This window comes from Poecile atricapillus, chromosome 12, assembly GCF_030490865.1.
Source record: "Poecile atricapillus isolate bPoeAtr1 chromosome 12, bPoeAtr1.hap1, whole genome shotgun sequence".
NCBI lineage: Eukaryota > Metazoa > Chordata > Aves > Passeriformes > Paridae > Poecile > Poecile atricapillus.
Window position 1 is genome coordinate 14,829,354 of NC_081260.1, and position 13,154 is coordinate 14,842,507.

At 49.8% G+C, this 13,154-nt stretch overlaps 1 protein-coding gene across 6 annotated transcripts in view; it reads left to right on the plus strand.

Annotated features, from left to right (window-relative positions):
• Positions 1–13,154, plus strand: part of EDA (ectodysplasin A) — a 61,598-nt gene that overhangs the window by 32,824 nt on the left and 15,620 nt on the right. For all 6 annotated transcript variants that reach the window (XM_058848157.1, XM_058848158.1, XM_058848162.1 and 3 more), the window contains exon 2: positions 2,885–2,990. In XM_058848157.1, coding sequence (XP_058704140.1) covers positions 2,885–2,990 — 106 coding nt within the window. The remainder of the gene's footprint in view (positions 1–2,884; positions 2,991–13,154) is intronic.

Here is a 13,154-nt window from a genome sequence, read left to right on the forward strand (position 1 = left end):
GTGTGTACATGACTCCTGAAAAATTCTCTGGCTCTAAAAGTGCACAGGCTGAGAGAATCAGCTCTCTGAGGCTGTGAGGATGAGGAGTTTCGGTGAAGTCATGGACTAGGTAAGAATTCCTTTTAGAATTGCCCAGAAGGTGGCACAGCCAGGGTTGATGCATGAGCCCAGGGTTGATGCAGAGGAAAGAAGGAGTCTTAAAGATGATTTTGTTCCACCCCCTGCCATGGCAGGGACACCTTCCACAATCCGACTGCTCCAAGCCCCATCCAACCTGGTCTTGGGCACTTCCAGGGATCCAGGGGCAGCCACAGCTTCTCTGAGCACCCTGTGCCAGGCCCTCACAGGGAGGAATTTCTTCCCAATGTCTTACTGATATCTCGGGGGTGGAGATTGGAAAAAGCACCCGAGTGGTGCTGGCCACGATTCCCAGACGGACACAGACGGGCCCTTCATGGCTGAGCATCCCCCGACCTCCAGCAGCTGCAGCCCTGGAACAACGGAGCCCTTGAGTCCCCGGAGAGGAGATTGGCTTGGGAGCCTTGGTCACCCTTTCCCTGCCCCTGACCTTCCCAGGGATCTGAGCATTCCCTCCCTCCCGAGCCAGACCCCTGACCCCTCCGTGCCAGTCACTGGAGGGTCAGTGCCATTATTGGCGTAATTCAGAGCACTGTGGAAGGTGTGACCTAGGGATGGGCCCCTCTCTCTGCTCATAGGGGTTGTGTCCATGCCCAGGTTGAGTGTGGAGTGCTGGTGTGTCACTGCTCCTGGAAAACACGCTTTCATGGGAGTTATCCCAAAGCAGCGGCTGTTGTGCTCACAGTCAGTGTCACAAGCTGCTTTATGGGTTTGTTTCCTAAGTAAAAGGTGTGATTCAGTCACTCACCCTCACTGTTGTTTCTCTTTCTGCAGAGTTTAATGGACAGAGTACTTTTAGCCAAAATGTAGTGTTTTCTGACTGGTGAGTGACAAGTGACATCAGATTAAAACCTGGAGCAGAGCAGGGGAGTTGGGGCTGTTCATCCTGGAGGAACAGCCTCTATTTCGCCCTTTTCTGTAAAACTCCAGTAATGATCCAGGCAGTAACAGCATTCCAAAGCCAGGCTGAGGATTTCATTGACACTTTAACCCAAATTGTAATGCAATTTGTTCCTTCAGTTAGTTCTGCAGTGTCTCAAGGTGAGTTAAATAAGGTGTTTAAAGAGAAATTCACATGTTCCCATCCCTGGCCCTGCTCTGGTGTGTCAGGAAAGGTGCTGGTGGTGCCTGCAGGAGCCTCCTGCTCCAGTGTTCCATACCTGGGGCAGTGCAGTGGGATGTGGGAGCTTTGGGAATGTGGTGCTTTGGGAATTATTCAAGCCCTTTATTCCTTGTTGTAAACGAGAGCCTTCAGTCGTCCATCGAACCCTGTATCTGGCCTTCCTCAGGCAGATGAATTTTACTCATTGTTACTTTTTAGGGGTGTTTAAAAGCCCAGTAGTGACACTTTGGGGAGCTGATCCCAGGTCATCCCACAGCGTTTCAGGCTCCTTTCAGCCACAACACCATTGCAATGGCAAACACCCAGGAATTTTGCAGACCTGCCTGCACCGGGACCAAAGAAATAGCAAGAGTTTGGGAATTTGAGAAAAGCTTTGGGGGTTCTTCTTTGGAAACTAAAGGGTTTCCAAACATTTCCTTTTGTGAGACTGCACCCGAGCTTGTTGGAGTAAAGCGAGGTTCAGATGTAAAATCTTGAGTGAAGGACTGGGATGCTGAGGTTGGATGGGGAGCTGTGCTTGGGAAATACCTTGGAAATTCGGGGAAGAGGGAGGTGAGAGCCCTGGGGCTTGTGAAAAGCCAAGGGCCTTTTGCGATTATTGCTCTTGATAGGGACTTTTATGGGCTGGAGCTTAACGAGCCCGGCAATTCAGGCGAGGTGTTTGTTCTTCTCTTTTCAAGATGCTTTTGATGCCCCAGGTTTTGTTCTCAGAACAATGATGAGCTCGATAACCTTTGGGGCTGCTTTTTGAAGCCTCCTGGTTCTTGTCTTGGGCCGTGTTTTTGTTTAGCTGTGTATTTACAACTTAAATAACCACGATCGGGTTTCTTCAGCAAGAAAACCCGGTCCTGGTCGGAGCAGCCCTGGCTGCTGGATGCAGTAACACACAGAAGGTGTTTGGTCCCTAATTGATCTTTGACTTCCCTTTTTTATGAAGTGGAAATAACAGGAAAATGCCGCTGGTGATGAGCTGCCACACCCGGGGGTAGCTGCGATTCTGGTTTCTAACCCCAAATTCCAGTTTCTGTGTCGGGATGTTGATCTGTTAAAGAGTTTTTTAAGGCAGCAGCAGTTCTTTCCTGAATAAGAGGTCGCTACATAAAATTTTTGCCTCTTGGCAAATCTCATATTACAAATGTTGCTGTAGGTTTAAAGTGTTAATTTATGTGGTATATTGGGTTGGATTTAAAGGTCCCTGAAGACCTTTGAATCTCAGTAGCTAATGAGGCTTGCAGAGAGGAGCTTGAGAGAGGAAAAACTTACTGGCAGTGAGTAATGCTGGAGAAAGAGCTCCAGGATTGAGCAAGTTCTGCAGAGGAAAATTAGGAATTACCGCGTTGGCCTTTGAGGTGTTTGATTATTTCCAGCCATAGATCTCCCTGCATCCCTGGGGGAAGGATTCTCCATGCAGAAACCCCTCAGGTGGAGTTTTCCCAAGTCCTAGATGGCTTTCAAGGGGACATTTCTCCTTGGGATGAGCCGATCCACAAGCGGCCATCTCACGTCCTCCTCGGTTCTCCTGCTCATCCCTGATTGAAAGGATTTGGCATTTTAGGCTCCAGTATCTCAGCTTGGCTAAACCAGCCTCACAAAGATGCTTAAACTTCTTCCCTCTTCTCACAGCTGGCCTTGCTGAACTTCTTCCACCCCGAGGAGAAGCTGCACGTTGGAGAAGAAGGGAGACGCGTCCGTCGGAATAAAAGGAGTAAAGGCAGCGAAGGGCCCGATGGTGAGTCCTGCTCAGTTTCTGCCTGATTTTGGTTCCCTCCCAGATGAGGAATTCCAGGAGTTCTGATTTCTGCAACTATAGATCTTGTGTGAGTTAATGCTGCTTAGGAATTCCATCCTTGACTCCTTGAACTGTCTTTGATTTGTACTTGTTTGCCTTTATTTGTTGTCCTGCACACACGGCTTTGCTTAAAATCATCCAGGGGATTTTCACAATCCAACAAAACAGCTGGGAACATCTGCATCCCAAACTGGTGACTGCTCTGAGAGGTTTTGAATTGCTGTGGAGTCTCAGGTGGGGTCAAAGCCAGTGTGAAGGGAAGGCAAAGTTGTACAAAGTTTGGATTGAAAGAGCAGAAAGGTTCCTGATTTCTTTGTGAGGAATTTGATTTCCACTCCTGGAAGAGCTCCTGTGCTTCCCTACTGCAGGAAAGCACAGATCCCCTTTTATAGGAGCAGAGGAAGGACTGGATGCCAGGGAAAGCAGGGACAGAACTGATGGAGTCGTGGTTCTGTGCCTGGCTGAGCCCAAGCCCTAACTCCGTTATCATCATTGGTCTTCCAGTCCAGCTCCGAGTTTCACATCTCCCCTGAAACCTTTCACAGTGGAGAAGCATTTTCCTGTGGCTCTGCTCCAAGAAAGATCTTGGTGAAACTCCCTGGATTCCTCTTGCCCAGAATGCTGACAAGTCTGATGCATTTGGTACAGACTCCCTGAGTGATTCCAGCCCAGTGTGGGCCATCAATTTTGGAGGCAGTGTTGCTCTGGTGCTCAGATGGCTCAGGCAGCATCCCAGTCCTTTTCCCAGTCTCCTTGAAATTTATCCCAGTGTCTTCACCAGTTGCTTGTGTAGTAGCAAGTTCCCACTGGAGGCGAGCGGTGTCGATGGAGCGCTGCCGGCAGATGTTGGGAGGGATTAACTTCATCCCTCAGGCTGCCTCTGCCTTGCCAGATGTGCAGAGAGCTGCTGAGGAGAGATAGAGAGGCTGAAGGTTGGTGTGTAATGAGGGTTTTCCCCATCACCCTTGTGCCCAGTGTCGTCCTTTCATGACTGGCATTCCTTTCCTGGATTTCCCTGATGTTCCGTGGATGCTCAGAGTTGAGTCACCCCAGAAATGCAGAGCACTTCCACCACTTATCCAGTCCTGGGAGGGGAATGGAGATGGGGAAGGGGCCAGAGCACCAGGAGCAGCTGAGGGGGCTGGGAAAGGGGCTCAGCCTGGAGAAAAGGAGGCTCAGGGGCACCTTCTGGCTCTGAACAACTCCCTGCCAGGAGGGGACAGCCAGGCAGGATTGGGCTCTGCACCCAGGGAATGGGGACAGGACAAGAGGGAACGGCTTCAAACTGTGCCGGGGAGGCTCAGGTTGGACATCAGGAGGAATTTCTCCATGGAAGGGGTGGTCAGGCCTTGGAAGGGGCTGCCCAGGGAGGTTTGGAGTGCCCTGGAGGTGTCCAAGGGACACCAGGGCATGGCACCCCGTGCTCTGAGCTGGGATCAGTCACAAGTTGGACTCGGTGGTCTCCAAGGCCTTTCCCAGCCTTGCTGATCCTGTGACTCTTACCTGTGTCTTTTTGAAAATTAGGGATTTTGACCCCACAGGTGGTGGAGCTGGGAAAACCTGCCAGAGTGGCAGTTTTGTCCCTCACTCTCAGAGTGAGGTTGTGTCCCTCTGGCTTTGGCAAGTGGCTGCCCCGTGTTTGGCTGTGGTGGTTTTAGAGCTGCATTTAGCAAGTGGGAGCCATTAGGGCAGGGCTTGACCTTGTAACAACCATAAAATCGAGAAACAAACAGAGCCACAGCCTTGGGGAACTCAGGCTGTTTGTTTTAGACCTTCGTGAAGGAATCTTGCTGTCAGAGCAGGGCAATGAATCATTTAACTAATAAATAAAATCTTGTCATGGTCCTGATAACACCGTTTTCTTCGTGAGTTTCACAGAGGAAAAGTTGATCAAATCTTTGATCTCCAAAGAGCCTCTCGAAGATAAAAGTGGCTGAACTATAAATTCCCAGAAGGAAGGAGATGTGCTTTCCACTTGAGGCCTCGCTAATATTTGTCTGGAATTAATTTTATGAACTTTCAAGTGCTTTTACACATGCAGGGAAAGACCAAAGTGATGTGAGTGTGGAGGCTGGGGCTGGAGGGAGGCTGCTCCGACCCTTCCCGGCTCTTCCACTCCTGCTCCTCCTGGTCCCAACAACGGGCTAGCTTTGATGGTGTATAAACATCAGGGAGAACATGGTTCTTTTCCCAAAAGCTTTTTTCTTTTTGGAGGATTTGCTTTCAAGCCTTTTGCTGTGAAAGAGGTGATTTTGGGACAGGGCAGAGCTGGTTCTGTGCAGCCAGGGGAGGGTGGTGGCCCTGGCTGTGCCCAGAGCACGGAGCCACAGGGATGAGACAAGGGAGCAGCAACGCTGCTTTGGTGCATCTTTGTTAAAAAATCCAAGGAAAATTGTGTGCAAAGCCATCAGTTGGATCCTGTCACTCCCCAACAGGACTCTGGAATTTCAGGGGCTCCTCCTTGGAGGACTCTGGTTTCAGCCCTCTGACCCCTGACATGTTTTATGGTTGGATTTGCTTAATTTTCGGTTGTGGCCCTGCACCCACAGTGCCCTGAGCAGCTGAGGTTGTGTCCTGTCCCTCTCCTTGTCCCTGCATCCCTCCAGCCCTGGGGCATCCCACGGGATCACTCAGGGCTGGTGCCTGTCCCAGTCCTGGGATCATCATCTTGAAGCCTCTTTCCAGTCCATGCCACCAGACCCAACTTTTGCACAGCTTTGAAAACTGCCACCAATTTTTCCAGCTTTTCAAGGCCCGGGATTATCCCTTTCCACTCTATTTTTCCTACCTCTTTTGTCCTCACTGTCCCCATCTCCACCTGTCGCTTCATTTCCTTTAATTCTCTGAAATCTGCCCCTCTCCAATGCCTCTTCCCTGTTTTCTCTCCTTTCCCTCTCCTTCCCTTTTGCCCTGGTGTATTTATGCTGCCGTGGAACCGCCGCTGCTCCCAGATGAACAAATCATTCTGGAGCTGCTAATTAGCAACAGTTGTGCTAAAAGGAACCATCAAGGATGTTAAATTAGTCCACTTTTAAATAAACTGGGTATGAAATGTTAGATCTCTATTCCCAGAGTGCCAGTAAAAATGCTGCTGGCTCTTTGCTAACAAAGCCAAAATCTGGGAGTAGCATGGTTGTAACTCCAGAGACAATTCCGTGCTCTGGAGGTTATAAATAATGACAGAGCATTTACAAAGCAGATGTCAATAGAACTCTTTAAAAAACATTGTTTTAAACATATAAAATAGTTTCTTTTTCTCCTACTTTCATCTCTGTTCCCAGTTAGATCCCTGCCGGGCTGCTTTCCTGGTTTCTGGGTTTTTTGCATTTTGGGTTTGGGATTGTTGGTTTGTTGTTTTTTGCTTTTTTTTTTTTTTTGCTTTTTTTTTTTCCTTCCTAGATTTTTTTCATATTGAGCTTGGTGAGAAACATCAGGGATTGTTCTCCAGGCTTTGATTGGGAGCATGGCAGCTGGGAAGAGGCTGAGCAGATGGCTGGCCTTAAGCTGACAACAATTTGGTTCCTACTACTTTGGCAGTTCTTCCTGCCGAGGAAAGTCCTGGAGGAGAACTCCAGCACTGCAAATGGCTTTGGGTTGAAAGGAAAATGAAATTCGGGGGGATTTAAAGCTCTTCCCCATCCCTGCTCCTACCTGGAGCTTTGGAAGTGATACTCCAGCTACCTGGGTCCAGTTTCACCCTCTTAGGATTTGTTTGGTGGTTTTAGGGTGGTTTTAAGATGGCTTTAGAGTGGGTTTTGGATAGGTTTAGAATGGTCTTACAGTGGTTTTAGGGTGGGTTTTGGATGGTTTCTGGATGGTTTAGCAGGTAGCTGATGCCAGAGCCTGGATTTTAGAGTGGTTTAAGAGTGGGTTTAGGGTAGAATTTGGATGTTTTCTGGATGGTTTAGGAGGGAGCTGGTGCCAGAGCCTGGATTTTAGGATGGGGTTTGGATAGTTTAGCTTTTAGGATGGATTTGGGATGTTTTCTGGACGGTTCAGCAGGTAGCTGATGCCAGAGCCTGACTTTTAGGATGAGTTTAGGATGATTTCTGGAAGGTTTAGCAGGCAGCTGATGCCAGCCTGGCTGAGGGTGCCTCACTCCCCCCAGGCAGCCCCCAATCCCACAGGTGCCCTGTCCCAGCCATCCCCCTTTCCTGACCCAGCAGCACTGACCATGCAATAGGGCTTTTTTTCCACTTTTTTTTTTTTTTTTAATATCCAGCTCACAATAGCAACTTTTCCTGCCGGTTTCCTCTCCTGTGGAAAGGGCAGGTTCGTCCCTCTGCCTCCAGAACAATGGGTGCCTTTGTGTCAGCCCAGTGCAATTCCCAGAGCCCCAGCATTCCCAGAAACACAGATGGATGCAGGGCGATAGAGCCTTATTGTGCTCCGAAACCATGGTGATGAGCACGCAGTAAATACTGGACATTTCCTGGATCCTGGAGCAAGGGAGACGCTCCCAGAAGGAAAGGCTCACCACAAAGTGCTTGTTCTTACTGATTTCCCTCAGAATTTCTCTATGATTTCCCCCTAAATGGGAGAAATTGGAAATAATGTGTTGTTTTTGGGGATAAACTCATCCCTTTCCTGGGGTGTTGCTGTCAGTATTTGTTATTACTGTTACAGAATTAAGGCTGCTGCTTCTTTACATATCCCTATCTCCATGTTATTCCCAGGCTTATGAGAGCAGGGATCTGTTTAAGGTCTTGTCCCTAAAAACCCAGAGTGGTGTTTAGGTGCTGGTTCCAGCTCTGGCACAGGTGGTGCAGAGAAACTCCTGGAAGTGTCCAAGGCCAGCTCGGACAGGGCTTGGAGCAACCTGGGATAGTGGGAATTGTCCCTGCCCATGGCAGGGGGTGGGATGGGAAGAGCTTCAACCAAAGCAGTTTATGATTCCGTGACTCTCCAACTGCTGAAGTCCAGAATTCCTCACTCAGCTCTGCTTTGTGTTCTGTCCCAGTTGGATGTTAAACTGGAAGAGCTGGGAGAGGCCCAAGCCCAGTTGTGCGGTGTCTGGGGTGAGGAATCGTCCCATCTCACAGGATCACAGTGGAATGATGGTCAGTGTGTCCTGACCCAGCCACAACCTCCCTTTGCCCCCTGGCTTCTTCAGCAGCACTTCCAGTTGGGATCTGGGTTGTTCCAGAAGGAACTCAGCTTCGTTATTTGATGTTTACGAAGCTGTGATGAGGTGCTGCTGATCTGGTCCATCCCTGGAGCTGCTCTGGGGGTGTTTGTCCTTCCCTGGCTGGGATGAGGCCATGGGGTGGCCACTGGGAGATTGGGAGTTGCTGAGGATGAGCAGGAATTCTCTGGCCATTGTCACCCCGGTGGCACTTTCAGACACTCGCCCTGACTGCACTTGTGGGTGGATTCTGATCTCCTGGGGGCTGTGCTCAAACCTGACCAGAGCTCCTTTTCCAGCTGCACTTTGAGCAGCGAGCGACGTTATTGGAAGTGACTGGTGATTCCGTCTGAATTCCGCTCCTGAGACCCGGGGCTTTTCAGAACGCCCCGGGTCAAACACTGAGCTGCAGGAATCTCACAGGGTTCCTTGTGTTACAAAACAGGGCCAGCAGTAATGAGAGGAGAACAGATGTTCCAGAGGGGCAGGAATGTGGCTGCAGCTGAGCTGTGAGTGCAGCTGAGCTGCACCGAGCGCTGGAAATGCCGGACTCCTCTGGAAGCTGCTGCTCCCCTCCCGCAGCATGAGAGGCTCCATTGTCTCCCTGCTGGCGGATTTGCAGCTGAGCTTTGATTTCGGTGAATAAACCCTCAGCCAGGGATGTTCTGCAGGCTCAGCACATGCTCCAGGCCCGTCTGGTTGCTCCAAGTGCAGGAATTGTTGTGGAACTGGATCAGGTCCACCTTCCCCACCTGAGCTCCCGCTCAGGTCCTGCCCCTGCCACCACAGGGATCCTCCTCCTGCAGATTTTGGGATGAAGCTTGTTTTTCTGTCTGGGGGGTCATGGCAGGGCTGAGGGGATCTCATAATCCATACAAATATCTCCAGAGGGTGTCAGAGGATGGTGCCAGTCTCCAGAACAAGGGGCAGTGCCTATAAACTACAACACAAGGAGTTCCACCTCAACACGAGGAACAGCTGCTTTCCATGGAGGGAGCAGAGCCCTGGAGCAGCTTCCCAGGGAGGGTGTGGGGCCTCCCTCTCTGGAGACATCTCAAACCCACATGGACGTGTTCCTGTGTCACCTGCTCCAAAGGGTGACCCTGCCTAGGACTGGATGATCTCCAGAGGTTCCTTCCAACAGCCAAACCTGGAGCTGCTGCTCTGGTGGTGGCAGTTGTGATTGTCCTCACTGTGCCCTCTCTGGGCACTCACTGCAACCCTCTGGGCTGTCACAGAGCAGCTGCACCAGCCCAGAGCTGCAGAGCTCCAGTGAGGAATTCCTTGGGGAAAAAGCTGTGAATGAGGCTGGGGTTGAATGTTTTCATGAGGGCTTTGTTGGCCGTGATGTATGGAGACATTGTTGGAGTCATATCTGATCCCACTAATTCCAGCAGGATTTGGGGAAGTGCCTTAATTGCTTTCAATGGCTAAATGCAAGGGTTGGCTGAGCCAGGCAGCATTCCCTGTGTCCCAGCTGCTGCAGGAATTTCACTTGAGCTTCCCAAGAGTGGTAGAGTCTCTCCTGGGTTTCCTTTTTTCCCACTTTTTTCCCTTCTTTTTCCCCCCTTATCAAATTAATCCAATCCTCACAAGAGCAATGGGGTCTCTCTTAGGTTTCATTATTTTTCCTGCTTCTTCCCCTTTTTTTTTCCCTTCTTTTTCCCTCTTTTCAGATTCGTCCAGCTGGAAGTACCTGTGGATGCACACAGGTAGATCCTTGGATATAGACCCCGTGTTTTCCCATGTAATTAATCCACCAGTTCTCAGGAAGCTGCTCAATGCCATGGAGGTTTTCCATCCAATTAGGCAGGATTATGGATGGGAGGAGGAAAAACTCATCAAGTTCTGCAGGGATGAGACAGTCAGAGAGGTTTCCTTCCACCTGCCCTCGATTCCTTATGGATAACCACGGGAAGAGCTCATTTCAGACATCCAGCAAACAATTCAGGAGAGCCTCTCGTACTCCCACTTCAAACCTTTCTGCTGCCCCACTTGGGAATCATTTCTGCTGGAATTCATGACATATGTTCGTTGTTTATCTTAGTGGGATGTGACTGAAAATGTCAGAGTGTTTTGTGTTAGGCAACAACCGAATAAAACAAACAAAATAAAAGCACAGCTGTAACGCTACGCTTCAAATTGTTGGATTTAAATATGTGGGATTGATAAAGGAAGCAAGAGGGTGCAGTGGTGGATAGAAAATCAGCCTGGTGACTCCAGCCAGCAGCCAAAAAAAGCCTTGGGATCCTCGAATTAGAACTGGGAATGTTGTTTGTCAGCTCTGCACTTGGAATCCAACTGAAATGCCTGAAGGGGAACAAAAGGCACATCACATCCTCCTTCCAGAGCCAGCCAGAGGGTGGAAAATGAAATATGATGGCCACAGGTTCTGGTGTGAACCCCAGGAACTTGGCTGGGACTGGTGATGTGGGAGCGTAGCTGAGGAGGGTGGAGATTCCTGTTTGATTGGCTTTTTGTGTTTCTGAGGAAGCAGCACAAGAGGATTTTGCCAGCAACAGTGGCTCTGGAGTTAATTGGGAGCAGGATTTTGTCTTTGCTCGTGACCACATTTGTGCTATGGTGTTCTTGCACCTACTCAGAGACTGGTGCTGTTTATTCAGAGCCTTCTGGTACCAGCAGCCTTTCCTGGTGCCTTGCCATTGATCCTGCAGTGGATCTGGATGGGATGGAGGAGGGAAATCACCTTGGTTGTTCCTTGTCTCCTGTAAAACCTTGGAAATTCCCATTGCAGTGAGCAGGAACACATCTGCCTCACTCAAGGGAGTGAGGAGGGATTTTTAGCCAAGCTCTGGCTTTTGGAGAGCAGAGTCGAGCTTGTAGGATGGAGACAGCCTCTGCTCCTGGATGGTCACTGTGACAGAGGTGACAACAGCAGGGGTGACAGACCTCTAAAGGACAGGTGCTCTTCCACCCTGGTTCTCCTACAATCCTGCACCTGTATTTTTCCTGATGCCAAAAAGCCCTTAGGAAGGAGATACACAGGGCTGGTGGGGCTCTACCTGCTCCAGCACCTGCTGCCCTTTGAGTCCCATCATCCTTCTGAAGGTGGAAAAACCTGTGGAATGCATGAGCACAACTAATTCATCCTGCTGCTTTTGTCCTTCCCAGCTGGGGGGTTGCTCCCCCCAGCACCTTTACCTGGAGCAAAAATCAGGTTGATGAGTGGCTGTCCCTTAGGTCTGTCTCCTGTTAACACTTCCATTCTGATCATCTGCAGTAAGCAGATTTTCTTTCACTTGAATATGATTAAAGATGAGGATAAACTACGTCACAACCTACTGCCACTATTGGTGTTATGTGTAAATTTTTGAGTTTAACTGTCCCTAGGAGCTTCACCAAATGATTCCCCAACGAATCCTGGGTTTTGTCAAGCCAAGCAAAAATCTCTGAGTACTGGCAGGAGAAAAAAACTCTCAAAAGCAAAGAAAGCCCTGTTCCTGATGAGATCTTACGTGGTCTGAAGCTGTTTGAGATGAGAGATTGTGGCTCTCTGGCATCTCGTGTCTCTCCAGGGATTCCAGGGATGAGCTGTGACTTCCCTCCATTTGTTTTCAGCCCGATGAGCTTGAACTGGGGGCTGGTGTTTGGGATCAGAGGAATGGGGAGGGAGCAGGCTACTGATCCTTGGAGCTCCTGGAGCAGCATCTGCTCATCTGGATGACACATGGATGGAGGTTTGTCCTTTGGTGGAATGCGAGGAGAGGAGCAGGGAGGCAGCAAAGGCCACTCTCATCCTTCAGCCACCACGTGAGAGATGATTCCCAGCCCTTGGTGCCGAGGCACGAGCTCTTCTCACACCCTGTGGCCAAGCAGCCCCAGGAGTGACCTCAGTGCAGGACACTTCCCCGGGAGACACATGAAAAGTGCATCAAAGAGATGAAGAATTGCCTCAAAAATTAGATGGAGCCAAGGGAGTGCCTCAGAAGAGCCCAAAATGAGCTGCAAACTGTCCTTGATCTGCCGGGCTGGAGGAGTCCGGCTTTGGGCTGGGGCAGTCCAGCACAGGGCTGGGGGGTGACGAGTGTCACTGTCCCCAAGCCATTTCTGGGGACTCAGCAGCCTCTCGCTCCACAAGGGGACAGGGAGACACAAAGCAAAGGCTCCTGAAGTCCAGGGCTTGTGTTGTGCAGGTGGAGCGGGCTGGGATGGCCCTCTGGTGACTCTGGGAATGGCACAGGAGCAAGATCCCCCTGGATGAAGGACAGGGAGGGAACGCTGGTTTGTGGGGTGCTGTTGTGGAACATCTCGGTTTAAGGTATAACCAGGCTAAGACCTTGAAGGGTGGCTGTGTTCACACGTGAATTTTAAGGAGTTTTAAAACAAGGTTGAAACAAAAGCAGGGAAAGAACAAAAAGTGGTGGCTGAGGAAAGCTGGAATGCCCTGGGCTCTGCCCCATGGATTTGGACATCCCACAATGCTGTTTCATCCTTCCCCTACTTTGTGTCATGAATTCCTCCCCATTCCCTTACAAAACATATTCTCTGTGTTCAGATGTGTTGAAATTAGTTCTAGTTCACACCCCTTGGCTCCTGCAATTGTGGGCAGCACTTTTCCTTCACTCTCAGCAGAAGATCCCCCTTCCTCATCAAAAAGCCACCCTGGGAAGATGCACCAGAATTCTGGAGTAGCACAGGATGAGATTTACTTCTGGGGTGTTTTCCTGGATTTATCATTTATCATATTCTCTAAATATTCTAGAGTAATAATCCCAAAGCTGCTCTTCAGCAGACCCATTGCTTTCTCTCTGGAGTTGGTAAAGAAGCACTTTCTTTTTCAGGGAAAAGGGAAAATATTCCTCTTGTTTCACTGTTTGTATCACTGACTGATAGTTCAGTAGGGTCCAAGAAGCTTTCATCTGGATAGACCAAATTTCCTGAAAATGTTGAAAACATATTGGTTCCAAACCTCCCCCGAAACCACATGTTCTAGATTAGGCATGTGTTGGGAGCTAACA